The sequence below is a fragment of the Suricata suricatta genome, chromosome 3, assembly GCF_006229205.1.
Source record: "Suricata suricatta isolate VVHF042 chromosome 3, meerkat_22Aug2017_6uvM2_HiC, whole genome shotgun sequence".
In the NCBI taxonomy this organism is placed as follows: Eukaryota; Metazoa; Chordata; class Mammalia; order Carnivora; family Herpestidae; genus Suricata; species Suricata suricatta.
In genome coordinates this window covers 59,105,020-59,122,796 of record NC_043702.1, presented here as the reverse complement: position 1 = coordinate 59,122,796, position 17,777 = coordinate 59,105,020, and the positions used below count along the sequence as shown (strand labels likewise).

Below are 17,777 nucleotides of genomic sequence, written 5' to 3'. Positions count from 1 at the left end.
CCATGGAGAAATTTTAACTACTATCAGAGCTTGTATTTTAGATGTATATTTAGGGTTATACTATGTAACCTATTTTATTCATTACCAGGACAACTGTAGGTCTGGGTTTAGCAGATATTCTTGCTTTTAAAATACTCAAAAATCATGGTTTCAATCTCAAATGTATCTCTAGTTTCACGGTCAATATTTTAGCTTTTAATAGCAGATATTCTTGCTTTTAAAATACTCAAAAATCATGGTTTCAATCTCAAATGTATCTCTAGTTTCACGGTCAATATTTTAGCTCAAGCCTAATCGTCTTTCATTTGGACATCTCTTCATCTCAAGTGTCAACAATTTATCTTCTCTCCAATACTATTCCCACATTATTATGAGTTATCTTTCTAAAACTCAACTGTGACCACACATACTACATACAAACCTTTAATAGCTCCATATTATCCACAGAATTAAAAGCCAAACTCTCTAGCATCACAAGAACAACGTTCTTCATTATGGTACCCCTATCACCCAGCACGGCTGGTGCTGAACAAAAACTGAATAAACCAACTGAGATAGAGAAGGCCATTCTGTGCTAAGTCCTAAGAACCAGTGTTTAGCCATGCTTATATAATATGTGAGATACAGCTTTGCCTCCATTTCACATGTAACTGCACGAGCTCTAGGAAATCTGATAAAAAATGCTGCTACTACTCCTGCTTTTCAAGTTTTAAAATTTTTCCGGGGGAGGCGGGGGCAGCAGAGGTCTTGGAGTCAATCATCTAAACTTAATAATTTTTCTGTTTTAAAGTTTGCCTCAGAAATGCTAAAGTCACATGTTCAGTTCAACTGGTTTATGAATTATTGTATCTGAAGCGGAAGAGAAAACGTTCCTGTCTTTTCCATAGGAAGAGAGAGAAGGTAAGGGCTGAATATTAATACTGAAGTAAGGATTGAGAATGGGGGAAAAAACTAAGTAGAAAAACCCCAAGATAAATATATAGATGTAACTCTTCCAATGACAATTAAATTTTTCTCTCAAATCATCTATAAAGCTGTAAGGTCAGTTTATATTTTGGAAAGTCATGTTTAAAATAATACATCAGGGGCACCTGGGTGGCTCAGTTGGTTAAGTATTCAACTTTGGCTCATGTCATGATCTCGTGGTTCGTGAGTTCAAGCTCCATATTGGGCTCTGTGCTGACAGCTTGGAGCCTGGAGCCTGCTGTGTTCTGTGTCTCTCCCTCTCTCTGCCCCTCCCCTGCTCATGCTCCGTCTCTCTCTGTGTCTCAGTAATAAACGTCAAAAAAAAAAATCATACTATCTGAATGAATGCTAACTAATCAAGAAATCTGCTAAAGCTGAAATAGTAATACTTTTATGTTTCTTTCAAATGTACTAAATTCTGTGATTTCAAAGAGTAGTAAGGAGTAGATGTAGGCCATAATTGCAAATGTACAATCTCTGCACTAAACCCAATCTCTGCATAAAAACCCAAACGAACACTACATTTTTTAAAATGTAAGAATGACTAACTTCACAAGATTCTGAAACGCAAAACCATCTGTCCATTGTTCAGTAAATGAAGCACCATGTCTAACTGTTGTGAAGTGCCCAAGGCGTAATCTGTCTTGCATACTCTTCTCTCGGCTTGACAGTTTTTCTTGCGTACTCTGAAAGAAGGAGGAAAAAAATCATCAATTTTATTCATTTAAAATTTAAAACTATACAAGGCAAAAAAGGGGTCAAGTGGAGAGAAAAGGAAAATTCACAAAACTTTAAACCTACCTTTTCAATAAGCAGTTTTTTGCTCATTGATATGCACTTATTTAATCGTTCTTTGTATTTTTCAAGTATTTTTTGTTGTTCATCTATTTGCCGTCTGAGATCACAATTAGCCTACAAAGTGAGAAAATGGAAAAGGTCTAGAATTTGTGTATATGAGACACTTAGGAATATTTTTAACCTTCTGAATAACGTATATAAAAAAGAAGGATTAATAAATTAAGGATCTGAGTATGATACCAAAAAACTTTTTTAACATCTACATATATTGGCATAATACTGTTAATGTTGCTTAACTGTGCAGTGGAAAGTACATGGAATTAGTATCCATATTCCATGGTCCAAATCCACATCCTACGGTATACAACCCAGTCAGTTATCTGAACCTTAGCTTATTTCTTCTTTTGTATTTCTAAAATAGGGGTAATATCATCTACCTCACTTAGTTAAAAATAACTAAAATATAGCATATAAGTGCCTAACACTTAAAAATGAATGTAAGTTCTCTTCCATCTTTTGTAACTGATAAAAGTGTTTGTTCCATTAAATTTTCCTACCCAATATCTATTTCCACCATCTTTCTTGGCAACAAGATACCAATTTTGCTGACTTTCTAGGCAGCCATATGTTTATGGAAAGGGCCTTTCTATAAGCTCAGGAGATGAGTCAGATTAGTCTAGTATAGTGACAGAATAACATGGAGCAGACTGCTGGGTGGGAACACTCCCAAAGTTTCTATGTGAGTCATTTTGGGGTAGGGTCTGAAAATTACTTCTAATAAATTCCACAGGATGCTGATGCTTCTGGTCTAGGAATCATACTTTGAGAACCACAATTCTAGGCCAATCATGATGGAAGCCAAAAGACATAATATATTGAAAATGCTAGGAGAAAAGAGCTACCAATCTAAAAGTACATACTTAATAAAAGTATTTTTCAAGGAAAAGGGTAAAATAAAGAGATTCTCAGAGGAACACAAATGGAAATCAGAATCAAGAAACCCTCTTCATTAAGTGCAATTCAAACAAAGCACCAACAAACTGTATGTGTGTGTGTGTGAGTGCGTGCACATGTATTCAAAATCTGATTCTAACATTTCTCTAAAACTACAAAGGGACAAAAATAGCAAAAAAGAAAAAATATTTCTTCAATAACAGATCAAGGTTTAATATAAAACTACAGCAATTATGATCACCCAAATCTATTTTCTCTTTCTTCATTAGTAATGAAAGCTAACATTTTATTCTGGATTGATACGTACCTAAACTATCCTACCTGTGAGACTCTAATAAGCATTTTATACCTTGATATGACTTTCAAGATGAAAGCCATACACTAAGGATAAAGGAGCAAAAAAACTGAAGGAGGCAAAATCCCATGAGACACTATGAAGACATCACACCTGGGTCACACAGTTCTGTTCTCTCAAAAACTAACATTGTATCTCATTTAAACTATTGCTGTTTATGTTCTCTGATACTAACAAAGACAACTGCTAAATGATAAAAGATGCTATACTAGTATAGGAATATACATACAGAACATGGAACACAGCAGAGAATACAGAAATAGATCCACTTGTATACGGAACATAGATTATATGATGAAACTGGCAGGAAAGAGTGGAGTTTCAATTAAATGAGCTGGGCAACTGATTATCTATGTAGAAATAAATTAAAATGAAACCCTATTTACACCATAACCAAAAAAAAATTCCAGTGAGATTAACAACTTGTATTGAAAAACCAGATTACAAAGATTTTAAAAGAAAATATAGAGGAATATCTTTATGATCTTAGAAATAAAAAGTTCTTTTGGTATACTTTCAATAATAATTTTGTACAAACATAACAAACTACAAACTAAAAGATGTATTTAATCACATAAAAATTTTAAATGGATCTAATCATCAAAAGACAGCATGAAGAAATAAAGAGGCAATTTGCACACTGGGATAAAATTGATAGATATGAACAAGAAACTAACATCAATTAAAAAAAAAAACATGCAACCCACTAAGAAAAATGAACAAAACACATGATCAGTTATTTTACAAAGAAACACAGTTAATAAATATTTAAAAAGATGATAAGAGAGAATGCACAATAAGACACCTGTGTCCCTCCATCAAATTGGCCAAAAATTTATTATGTATGATTATAATAAGCCTTGACAAAGATAACAAGCAACAAGATTATTTCTTGCCCACTGCCAGTAGGAGTGTAAACTAATTCAACCACTTTAGGAAAAATTTGGCATCATTATAAAGCAAAACTGAAGAAGTGCATGGCATGTACTCTGGCCATGTCTCTCGTAAGCCTTTAATGTAAGACAAATTTTTCCACATTTGCCCTGGAAGACATGTATAAGAATGTGCTTAGCAGAACTGTTCATATTAGCAAAAAGTAGAATCAAAATGCATACCACGAACAGAGAAGATATATTATGGTATATTCACATAATGCCTTACTATATAACATGAAATGAAGTACATGACAATTCCACACATAATGTTTAGTGAAAACAAGCAGGGCAAAAGGGTACATACTGCGTAATTTTATGTAAAGTTAGAAAAACCCTGAAATATGTTGTTAAGAATGTATAGACACGTGATAAAACCATAAAGAAACATAAAGGCATAATAAATACAAAACTTAGAACAGCAGTTAATGGTAAAGGGATGTGAGAGAATGACTGGGATAGGATCAGGAACAGGCAAGCTGGATTATTTCAAACATTTAGGTCATTATGGTAGGATGAGAGATGTTGGTTTCATTGAGTTTCTATACCAATAGTTCTTAATGCTGGCTTAAATTATAATTACCTGGAGGAGTTTTTAAAACTACCAATGTCCAACTCCCCAGCTCACATCAATTTTATCAGAAGCCCTCAGGTTGGAGTTTAGGCATGGGCACCTTTATAAAGTGCCTCCCACCCTTCTCATTTGGTGATTCTAATGAGCATCAAGGAGTGAAAACCACTGCTTCATACCTTACATTATAATACTTTCTGATGTGTCTTTTTGTAAGGTTTCCATTAAAAATTTCACAGGCTTTAAGTAGTTACTTCATCTTGTATAACACCAAATGTCAGAGGTTTAAGAAAAATCAATTACACACTTACACACAAAATGACTGTCTTATAATAGTTCATCAAATAAAAATAAACTTTTCTCCATTTCTCCAACTGTTTCTCAATTCACATTTAAAGAACTAATAATTTGCACTTAAAAAGTTATTTTCATGTACTTAAAACTATCAGAAAAAGTAGTTTTTTTTCAGCTACCGAATTGTTTTACAATGCTAAGTATTTCCTCAAGTTTTACTATTACCAAATAATTTACTCAATTTTCCCCCTCCATGACTTATTACTTACCCTGAGCAAGTCATCTATACGACCTTCCTTCTTTTCCAGGTCCTGGTTTTTATTACTTTCTAATGCTGCTAATTTCAGCATTGTGAGATCAGTCTAAATGAAAGAAAGCTATTTGATTATCTTCATTATATATATCACTGTATGCAAATATAAACTAGATTTTACTCTGATTCTAAAAAGCAAAGAAAGTATTTGAGTTTGTGTTTATAAAATCCCAAAAGTCTTAGTATACCTTTAAGTTTTAATACCTTCAGAAGTATAATTTCAATAAGCTTATAAAGAAATTTTTAAAAGACTCATTACTAAAAGTTTTAGAATATTATGTTCTTCATTAAAATTCAATATAACCACTGCTTTGTGCTATCAACTCTACCTGACTTTTGAACATGGCAAAAACTTCCACAAACTATTCACTGATGAAAGCAATGTACTTGTAATATTAGCCTAAAGGTTTGATGCATGTACAACAGCTTGCACATGACCTAACAGGAAAGTCTAATGGCAACAAGTTGAGAAATAAAGATAGCTAAGCAAAAAGATCTACTCTTCCAATCCCCCTGATATGAAATAGTATCATCCCAAAACTGTCATATGTAAAAAGTTAAAATAAAAAACTTAATCAAAATTCATAAACTTAAAATTCATATCTAATTTTCAATTTTCAAATATTTTAAGTATATAGCATATATGAATATACATAAATATAGATACCCAAAATGAACTGCTTTAATGTCCACTTATGACAAATGTAATAGCTTCAGGAAGACAATGATTATATGTATTTGGATGGTATGTTCAAAAAAAATCAGTAAACAAAATTGACATGTTATGGTTGTTCTATTTAATATGCTTAAACATCTACATATTTTTAAAAAGTTTTTTTAATATTTATTTATTTGAGAGAGAGAGAGAGCAAGCAGGGGAGAGGCAGAGAGAGAAAGAATCCCAAGCAGGCTCCACACTGCCAGCACCTCGAACACACAAACCACGAGATCATGACCTGAACTGAAATCAAGAGTCGGACGCTTAACTGACTGAGCCACCCAGGTACCCCAAAACATTTACATATTTAACCAGCATTTAAGAAAGGACAAGCTGATAGCAAACTAGGTGTTTCAATTTCTCACCACCTACAAACTACATTTTTGTTTAGTAATTAGTTTTCTTAATGTATAATTTTACTGTATGACTGTCTACATTATACTAAGTTTCTACATTATACTAAGTTTCTTATAAGTTGTTTGTAAAAAGTTTCTTTTTTTAATGTCTTTATTTTGAGAGAGAGAGACAGAGAGCGAGCAGGAAAGGGGCAGAGAGAGAGGGAGACACGGAATCTGAAGCAGGCTCCAGGCTCTGAGCTGTCAGCACAGAGCTGAACGCAGGGTTTGAACCCACAGACTGTGAAGTCATGACCTGAGCCGAAGTCGAACATGTAACTGACTGAAGCACCCAGGTGCCCCACACAGTTTCTTGTAAGTCACTAGTTTCTTACAAATCATACTAAGAAATTTTAATTATTATTTACCTGAGTAATTTTAAAGGATAACTGCTTTGGTTGTAAAATAGGGTGGTCCCCAAAAGCTAATGCAGTAGGAGAAGGGCTATTCGGTCGAACCTTAAAAAAAGTATTAAGATTTTTACATTAGCAAGAAGAAAATAGACTTATGCTCAGCAATAATTATTTAACACTTCTAATGTTTTTATCAGGATAATAACTGAATTAAACATAACTGACTTAAAACTTTTTATCATCATTTATTCAACAAGCATTAATTTTTAGAGTACCCTCCCTTACATAAAGGTGCAGTGAAAGAGATAACTATATATTCCCTTTCCTCAAGAAGCTTACATTCTAGAACCATCAAAAAAATGTTAATCCTTTCAATTTGTTAAATAAAACAAGGCCAACTACATTATTTCAAAATAAAAATATTAAAAACAGATGATGATGGTTCAAAAAGTAAAACTGAAAAGATCTTAATGTAGAGCTCCTACTTCTAGGGACAATAGTGCATGCCCATATATATTATAACATCAATTAACTGTTGAGTTTCATAGTTTATCTAGTTACTAGTTTTAAACACATCGTTAAAAGCAGATTATATCACTGTATCACTGCTATCACTACAACTCAAAATTATTACTGAGTCTTCTAGCTTATTTTGCATATTGCAATATAATGTGTCCAAGGTACAAAATATGTAAGATACAACTAAGTATATGTCTACCAGCAAGAACCAGCAGGGAACACTGGAAATAAAAACAAGGTATTTGAATAAATAAGAGATACTGTGAATTTAAAAAACCTTTGATTCATTTTTAAATTACTGAAAGCCAATACTACTTTTCTGATTAGACATTAAACTTTCATATAATAAAAGATAAGGAAAAATGAAATCCAATATGCAAAACAATGCATATAAAAAGGACTAGGACTTAACACACTAGAAACAAACCAAAAGGGTGTAAGATAATTTTTAGATCTAAGATTTCTCTCCTATGCTGAAATAAAATGGTCCAGGGCTAAAGGCTGCCTGCCTTTTCCTAGAAAGGCATTATGCTATCACTTTAGTGGTTAAGAAATTTAATTGCTAAGAGAATTAGAAATTAGATATCAGTAACTGAATATGGACTGATACAGGAGTATTCATTTTGTCCCCTAGGTTTGACAGCAGTCTTTTACAGAAACATTACTTCTTAGATATAATCAATTCAGAAACGCTTTAACTTAAGGATCTCACTTCGAGAAATAACGTTCTAAAAGCATCAAATCATTAAAAAGAATTTAATCTACCTCACAAAATAATTTTCTAAGAAGATAAATACAAATAAATATATATAGAAATTCTCAATGAAAAGAAATTTAGTACACATACACACATACATATGTTCAGTAGATGTAAGACTCACTACACATGTCAAAACTTACAGATGAGGAAGGAGTGGAATGTGAATGTGAATTCTGAGGAGAACGAATCGCAGGAGGTATGCCTCTTACTGGACTTGAGCCATTCCCACCTTGGTACTACGAAAATAAAAAGAAAACACTTCATGAAAATAGGTTTAAACAGATGTTATTTTAGACATGATATTAAGAATTAACTTAAATATATTTTTTAAAATTAAATTCAGTAGTGATTTTAATGGGTCAAGATAAAGCAAAACTAAGGTTAGTTACACCCAAGTCCTAAAAGACTAAAGAGAGAATATTGATCACAAGAATATGAAAAGACTATAGTTATCAAAGACCTATATATATATTTTTTTAATAGTCTGGCTTTGTTATTGCAGCAGACTCAAATAATCCTCCCAACAATAAACATATATTATTTTTCTTTCAAATTTTAATAGTTCCCTTATAAATGTTTGTTGAACTGGTATAATCCTTAGTACCCCCAAATTAACACATTTATAAGTAGATGTCAATGAATGTAATAAACCATCTTAAAACAGAATCCATATTCTCAAGATCTGTTAAAAATTCAAATGTTTGCAGCACTTAATATAAAAAATTATATAGACAAAGTCTCTTCCCTTTAACAGCACAAAATCTAATAAAAATCCTTTCTTTCATGCACGACATGAATTACAGTGCATGACTTACATGCCTATGATGAGAAGTCCCCTAAATCGATCCCATGGCTACTTTTCTCATTTCTCACGTTTCTCTACCAAGAATGGGAGGAGAAAACTGCTCAGGGTATTAGAAGAGCAGAGATGGAGACCTCCTAGTGTGTCTTCCTGCAACCTAGGGACTTGGCCTAATTTTTCTTTTTTACTCTATAGTGCCTAGCAGAACTTGTGGCATATGAGAAGCATTCAACACACTTGAAATTTATTTATTTGAATTGAACCAACTTTTGGCAAAGATTCGTATTAACATTGAGGGACTGACCTTAACTAAAGAACAAGCACTAGGTTATTAGCAACACAAGACCATGGTCGGCAATAGTTTTACCTTATATTCTGTAAATCCAATTAAGAAAAGTAATGGATAGTTAAAAAAAAAACAAAAAACTTTTATTGCAGCCCTTCCCCTAACTGGCAAATTCCACTCTCACACTCAAGTAAATATATTTTTCAAATGAGTAAATCATGTTTGTTGTTTTAAAAATCATATTAATGTACTGTAACATAACTGGTAGCCAAACTATTTTTGTGTAGAAGAGTAATGAAATATTATAAATTGTGTAAGAATGTAAATTTACATTTATTATTTTTAGGGGCTCTTAGATTCATATTTCCATCATTATTTAATTTCCATCTACAGGCTCAAATGTTGCTATGGTGCCAATAATGGCTGCACTGACATCAGAAACAATTCTAAACTAGAGGTTATTAAAGTTCTCTCTTTCCACTTCCATTTAGAGTTTGACTTTAAATAGGCTCCTTTGATCTCTGGTCCTCAGTTTCCTCATCTGTAATATAGAAACACTAATACCTCCTGTGCCTATCTTCTGGGCTGTTATAAGCAAGTATGTGAGAAAGTACTTTGAAAATTACAACAATAATGTACGAATAAAAAAGTAAATTTCAATGTTCCTAGGAAGACAGGACATTACATAGTACGGACACTCTGCTCTAACCAAGTAGATAATCAAAAGCTGACCTTGTACTTCAAAGAAATTATTTCAGCCCATAGCAAAATAATATTAAGAACTGGAGATATTTGTCAATAAACTTACTTCAAAATAGTCGCTAATTTTGTGGCCACGTCCCCCAATACTTTTTCCTAGAATATAAAAGTAAAAAAACTTTTACAGATTTAGTCATTACTACCTATCCTACTATATCGGAAAAAGAATGTATCAAACAATTTCCCTAATACACATAAAATCATCAGTTTAATAAAAAGAACATATTTTAGTTGGGTAGTGATAGACATTTCAATGAGGGTAAGATGCCAATTTCAGAAATCCAAAAATCAAATGACATTTCAATAGAAACATGTCAATTTTTAAAATCCCAATTACTGGAGAATCAAATATATAAATGACATTAAAGGATTTTGTTTTTAAAACTACATTATTCATATTGCTTAATGGCTACTAATTTCATAAAAGCAAATCAATGAATAAAAAAGAAAAGACAAATAGCAACTATATAACTAACAAACCTATTCATAACTGTAAATAATTTAAAAGCTTTGGTTAACACAAAACCATAACAAACTGACAATAACATGCTTTAATATGAATGTTATTTTGTAAAATGTTTGGATTTTCTAAAAAGTATTCCCAGGGTGCCTGGGTGGCTCAGTTGGTTAAATGTCCAACTTGTGATTTCGGCTTAGGTCGTGATCTCACAGTTCATTGGCTGGAGTCCTGCACTGAACTTCCCACCGGCAGCGTGGAGCCTGCTTGAGATTCTCTCTCTGCCTGCTTGTGTACCACCCTCTCTCTCTCAATAAATGAAATAAACTTAAAAAGAAAAGTATCCCCAAGTTAACAGGATGTGCTTTCTTTTTATTTTAAGTTTATTTATTGATTTTAGAGAGAGAGCATGCAAGCAGGGAAGGGGCAGGAAGGCAGGGAGAGAGAAAATCTCAAGCACGTTCTGCATTATCAGTGCAATGCCAGACGCGGGATTCAATCTCACAAACCAGGAGATCGTGGCCTAAGGCAAAACCAGGAGTCAGATGCTTAAATAACGAGCTACCCCAGGCACCGCTGGGTGTTTATTTTTTTAAGTTTGTTTATTTTGAGAGAGAGAGAGAGCGAGCACGTGAGTGAGCAAGTATGCATGCATACAGGGGAGTGGCAGAGAAAAAGAGACGGAGGGAGAGAAGCCCCAGCTGGTTCCATGCACAGACTGAGTGGAATTATGGATGTTATGAAATTCTGAATTTGAGGTAATACTTGCAGGCAGGTGGACTCATTGGATTCCACATCATTTTTATTCCCATTTCTTCATTTCTAGATTACAAATGTTGGTTTGTACTTTGGAAACCAAAGTACTTCAGGCTTCAGAGCCTGAAGCGGGGCTTGATCTCACCAACCATGAGATCATGACCTGAGGTGAAATCAAGAGTTGGACACTGAATCAAGTGAGCCACCCAAGTGCCCCCACTTTTTTTTTTAATAAACTAGATTTAAAATATTGCTCTTATGACCATATTGATAAGGTGGTCCAAATCATTACATATCACAGTTCTTTGATTAAAAGTTTTGCTCTGAAAGACTCAATTAATTTTATTAATACTGAATTAAGGGCAGGGGATACGCCAAGTGGGTGATGGGGATTAAAGAGAGCACGTGTGAAGAGTACTGGGTGTTATATGTTAAGTGTTGAATCACTGAATTCCACACCTGAAATTATATATGTTACCTAACTAGAATTTAAATAAAAACTTGAAATAAGAAAATATATTAAATTAAGAAGGTGCTAAGAAATACTGTGTTTAGAGATACTTTTTTGGATGAGAAGCACCCACCCTTCATTGGAACTACATAGAATACAGGATTATTCAATACAAATAAAATGAAGTCAAAAGTTTTGGATAATATAAACATACACATTGGATAATATAAACAGTCCAACATTGATTGATGTTAACTTATTCATTTATTTTGTTTATATAACAACTATTTGAGTGGTTACTATGTGCCAGGCATTACTGAGATGAACAATGGCTACATTTAAGGGGTACCTGGGTGGCTCAGTCAGTTGAACATCTGACTCATGATTTTGGCTCAGGTCATGGACCCAGGGTTGTGAGATCAAGCCTTGCATCAGGCTCTGCACTAAGTGTAGAGTCTGCTTAAGATTCTCTCTCTCTCTCTCTCTCTCTCTCTCTCTCTCTATCTCTCTCTCTCTCTGCTTCTTCCCTTTCGGTGGCTCAATATCTCCCTCTCCTTCTCATGAATGAATGAATGAATGAATGAATGAATGAGTGAATGAATGAATAAATTAAGTAAAGTAAGATTTTAAAGTTCAGCAACCTTAAATTCTATTTTTTTTTAATGTGTATTTATTTTTGAGAGAGAGAAAGCACTGAAGAGGACTAGATGGGGGGAGGGGAACAGAGGATCCGAAGGGGGCTCTACACTGACAGCAGAGCGCCTGATGCGGGGCTCAAACTCACAAACTGTGAGATCATGACTTGAGCTGAAGTCAAACGCTCAACTGATGGACCTATCCACACACCCTAACAACCTTAAATTCTTCTTGTTTAACAAGAAAAACTAAGTACTCACAACTACCTAGAAAGTTTGAACAATAGTTTTATATAGATTTATTTAGAAGTTGGAAAGGACTGTAAAGGTTTTTTTTTTTTTAACACAAATTGAAGGGTCTGTGGCAACCTTGCACTGAGCAAGTCCTCAGACACCGTTTTTCCAATAGATTGCATTTGTTTACTTCATGTCTCTGTGTCACACTTTGGTAAATCTTGGAAATATGTCAAGATTTTTCATTATTATTGTATTTGTTATGGTAAATATTCACTGTTATCAGTGAATACAACTCACTGAAAGTTCAGATGACAGCATTTTTTAGCAATATTTTTAAATTAGGAAATGTACGATGATTTTTAGACAATGCTACTGCATACTTAGTAGACTACAGTATAGTATAAATATACTTTTATGTATCCTGAGAAACCAAAAAATTCACTTAACTTGTTTACTGTGATATTTGCTTTATTGTGATGGTCTAGAACTGAACCTGAAGTATCTCTAAGGTATGCTTGTATACCCGATTTTTCCTTCCACCTATAACAACTTTCCTGCAGATTCTGAGAAGGATCCTTTAATGAAGACAAAGACATTTTTGGTTGTCTATCCAGAAGCTATTTCCCTAATTCTTTTCCCCTAACTAAACACAAATTTTGCTCTGTTAACATTCCCTCTCCTACAAAGCACATGTAATTTAAGAAGAAGCTGACTCCTACCTGACCTTCATCCTAGTTCCCCTCCCATCCTGATCAGAAATCTAAATTTGTTCAGGTAGCATCACCTCTCCAAAAAGCCTTCAAGTCTAAAAGGACTTTACCTACTTTCAATTTCAGAGATGGACCTGATTTTTTAAAGAGCAATAGTATGTCTAATGGACATAACTAGGTTTGGAATGTACTCATGACCCAATTCTGGCTGACAAGATTATAAGAGAAGTTTGCTCTGGACTTGAAGAGAAGCTAACCTTCAAAGAAAGAGGGGAGAAAACATAGAAAGCCAGCTCTCTCTAAAGCAAATACAAGTGTGAAAGCTGAAGCAAGTAAATCCAATCAAAATCAGCAACCATTCTAAAACTGTAAGGAATTCGGACAATTCTGTGGATGGCAGATGACAAAAAATAAACAGGGATTCTTAAAAACACAGAATCTGGGTTGGATCAAGCGGCCCAGAGGTCCCACCCTAATTTGGGACCTGCTTTTAAGTGAGTTTTTAAATCTAAAGTTGAAACTATCATAGCTAATATGTTTACACTAAATCAAAATGCAAGTCCACCAAAACCAAAAACAAGCTCAGAGCAGACTGACACAAAGTACCACACATCTACAGAAAGATGCTAGAGTGATTTACCTCCTTCCTTCCACACAACAGGTGTTGCAAGTATATTCCTTGATGCGAGTGCCACATGTAAATTCTAGTATACCACAGGCTTGCGGCCTTAGTCCTTATAGCTAAAGAGTGGTTCTATGTCATTACATGTGACTGAAGAACGAATTTATTGTATTCAATTTTGAGTGGCCAAATTAAACAACAATACTATTTTATTGTCCATTACAAGGGTTGTGTAGTCTGATGAAAACAATCTTCTTGGGGCGCCTGGGTGGCTCAGTTGGTTAAGCGTCTGACGTCGGCTCAGGTCATGATCTCATGGTTTGTGGGTTCTATCTAGCCCCACGTCAGGCTCTGTGCTGACAGCTCAGAGCCTGGAGCCTGCTTCAGATTCTGTGTCTGCCTCTTCCCTGAAACATTCTGTCTCACTCTCAAAAGTAAATAAAGATTAAAATTAAAAAAAAAAAAGAAAGAAAGAAAACCATCTTCTTAGCCTATATCACAAAGGGTAGCTACGCAATAAAAAAAGAGGAAAAAAATGTTTGGAAAGAAAAAGTTGGTGCTTTAATAAAAGTCTCTCAATCATTTTTATATAGTCTTTTTCTTTTTTAAATAAAAGGAATAAGCAAGCTTTGGGTACTTGGACTTTAAAGCGATATCTAACGTTCTTATGACAAGAAGCCATTTCAATATAATAATTCAAATAAAAAGAAAAATGAAAGGGATAATGTAATGTTTGCGAGGTTTGCCTTTTCAATTCTCAAATTAGAAAAAAAGGGAAATGTCAAAAAGCCTAAAAATAATAACCATACACTATCTGTGGTACAAAATGATTCCAATTTCATATTATTATTTCTTATAGGAAGTACATTTCCAAACTATAGCATAAATTATATAATAGCTATAGAAATTACAAAAATATAATATTACTTGTGCAGTTAAACTACTGATTAAAAAATCAGAATAATTAATTATAAGTGCTCATTTGGCTCTGAAAGAAGATTGTTTCACTTACCCTGACTACTTTCATTCTGGTTTTCTGCTTTTCTCTTTCTTCCTCTAGATGATTCCGATTGTTTCTTCTCTGGTGTCTACAGAAAGCAAGTTAACAGAATTTAAAATTCAACTTTTTACATACAAAATTATTATGTCACTATACAGATTATATTTTTATTTTCAAGATAAAAACGGTTTTGTTTAATAGTGCTCATATGATATAAATGTATAGTTAGTTATATACAATTTAATAAAAGATACAATTTTCTATTGTATAACTTTTTAAAATTCAAAGTATAGAAGACTTGGACACATTACTTGAAATTCACATATACAAAATCTGATTTGAGGTGGATGAAAAATCTGAGAGTAATTAGCCTTTAAAAGATGCTCTTCAAATTCTTAACTGGAATGGGCAAGTAAAAATAAAGAATAAAAACCTAAGTTTTTCCTATTAGCTTTCTATTATTCAGACATATTTAGTCTATTACAAGTAAATTTGGATGAAAAAGAAAAGAGCATTCAAAAAATCTTATATATATATATCTACAATCCCTACTAAAAAGGACAATTCACCTGAATGTCTAACAATTATCATGTAACAACAATTAGAGCAAATTCATAGATTATGCCCTAAATCAGAGGAGAGCAAACTACAGCCCACTGGCCATCTGACTTTGTAAGGCCCATAATCTAAGCATAACTTTTACATTTTTAAATAACAAAAAACTTAATAATTAAAATACTATGATATGAAAATTTTAAGAAATTCAACTTTGTCCATAAATATTTACTGGAACACGGCCACACTCATTCATTTATGTACTACCTATGGTTGTTTTCACACTACAATAAGCAGAGTTAGTTCCTACAAAGACTCTATGGTCTACAGAGCCTACAATATCTGGCCCTTTACAGAAAAAGTCTGCAGACACCCCACCCTAGATGATGGCTTATTCTCAAATTAGTAATTTCATCGGGCTAAAATGACAAGTAATTTCGTGGAGTGTTGACCGACTGTTGTTGTGCTTAAAGATTAAAACTAAGAGCAAAAGCACAAGGCAATGGCACAAGGCCCTCAAATTCTAGAAGCTTGGCAAGTATGTCTGGTGCCAGAACAAAGAATATTTGAATGAATGAAACATCGAGTCAACTTAAAATAAATCTCTAAAGGCAATGTAGTCCCCAAACAAGGAAGGAACATATTCCATATTTTGCTGTCTCTGAGTAGTCTATGATTAAATAGTATGAATGACAATGCATAACCTAACTCATATTGAGCATCTATGATTCCTCTTCAGTATTATCATGGGCATTTTAAGTTCTCTTACCCCCATTTGTCAACAAGATAACAGATTCTGAGAGGATGAAGTGAACGTTTAGAATCTGAATTCCTTAACAACAGGAGTGACACCATCTTCCCACCTCATTCTCCCATTCCCCTATTCCTGCATACAGTTATCACTTGATAAATACATGAATATTAAATAACTTATTCAAGGTAAGTAGGATTCAAATCAAATTCAATGCTGTACTTTCAAGGCCTGACTGGATGTCCCCCCTATGTGACAATGCTACCTACTCTATATCAAAAATTGAATGAATCAAGTACACAAAGAAACTTCAAAATTTTATCAAGTTTGTAACTAAGATTCATTATGTCCAATAAACTGCCTATATCTTTTCACATCACAAACCAGAGATCTTAAAGAAAACCAGCCTAATTGGCAATCTACTCAGAAGGCATACTGATGTACTAGCAATTTAGGATAAATAGTTCATTAGTTTAGTTATCAAACTCAGACAAACAATAACCAATCTTCTATTTTCTTCAAAATAACACCAAATTAAAAATTCTAAGCTAGCATTTTTATAAAGACCTCCGAAATCTATCTTAAAAAACGGAACTGATTCCCAAATTAATACATATTCATATCCTTCTCAACTTAATCTATGTAAAAAATATAATTTAAAATAAAAAAATATGGCTTTTCATGTTTAATGTCATGCTAATTTTCTTAACATTTATTTATTTTTGAGAGAGAGAGCGAGAAACAGACACAGAGCATGAGTGAGGGGAGACACAGAATCTGAAGCAGGCTCCAAGTTCTGAGCTGTCAACACAGAGCCTGACATGGGGCTCAAACTCACATGAACCCATGAGATCATAACCTGAGCCATAGTCAGATACTCAACCAACTGAGCCACCCAGGCACCCCAATGTTATACTAATTTTTAAGCATGACCAGATCCCATTTGAATTCCATCTTAAGTCTTGACTAGCTAACTTTGGAATAAACAACAAAAAAAATTCACACAGAATAATACAATTCTAAAAGTTATACTGGAAACACTGTCTACCTAAATGGTTCCACATCATTTTCTAAAATACATTACAGGAAACACTGGATCAGTTAGATGAGAGGCTACATTTTAAATGTAGGGGACACTGGTGTGGTACAACCGGGGTGAACAAAGTTAGATTTATTTACCACAAAGCTTCTAAGAACCATTAAAATGCTAACATTCACTGGCTATCTCCAAAAAGGGAATGGGATAGAGAGTTACAGTTTATGTAGAAATTTTCAAACTTATTTGGAATATCATTTATTAAATACTTTACTGGATATATATTTTAAGATATTTAAGGTCTTTTTTTTTTTTTTTTTGAAGACCTACAGATTACTTAGTAAAAACTTTGTTTCTCTCAGGCAACATTTCCCTATCTAAAATTTAAATTTGATGTCATGGAAAAGTGGGAGAGTCCTTTGAGGGAAAATGTCCTTCTGTTAAAAACCATTAACAATGAATGATGGGACACCTGGGTGGCTTAGTCCATTGAGTAGCTGAGTCTTGATTTCGCCTCAGGTCATGATCTCCAGGTTTGTTAATTGGATCCCTGAATTGGGCTCTGCAGTGACAGCTCAGAGACTGGAGCCTGCTTTGGATTCTGTGTCTCCCTCTCTTTCTATTCTCTCCCATTCATGGTCTCTCTCTCTCAAAACTAAAAAATAAACATTAAAAATTTTTACATAAAAATTTTTTAAAAGCTCAAATGAGTAATTATTATAGTTAAAACACACACACAAAGGAACACGTTTACCTTTTTTAAACCAAAGAAGAATTTGAGGAAGGAGGGGG

At 33.6% G+C, this 17,777-nt stretch overlaps 1 protein-coding gene across 1 annotated transcript in view; it reads right to left on the bottom strand.

Moving 5' to 3' along the window:
- Positions 1–17,777, bottom strand: part of TLK1 (tousled like kinase 1) — a 138,769-nt gene that overhangs the window by 46,897 nt on the left and 74,095 nt on the right. The window contains exons 4-10 of the mRNA XM_029934394.1: positions 14,656–14,731; positions 9,825–9,871; positions 8,069–8,164; positions 6,665–6,754; positions 5,140–5,232; positions 1,768–1,878; positions 1,516–1,652 (exon numbers count right to left, since the gene is read on the bottom strand). Of these exons, the coding sequence (XP_029790254.1) occupies positions 1,516–1,652; positions 1,768–1,878; positions 5,140–5,232; positions 6,665–6,754; positions 8,069–8,164; positions 9,825–9,871; positions 14,656–14,731 (650 nt within the window). The remainder of the gene's footprint in view (positions 1–1,515; positions 1,653–1,767; positions 1,879–5,139; positions 5,233–6,664; positions 6,755–8,068; positions 8,165–9,824; positions 9,872–14,655; positions 14,732–17,777) is intronic.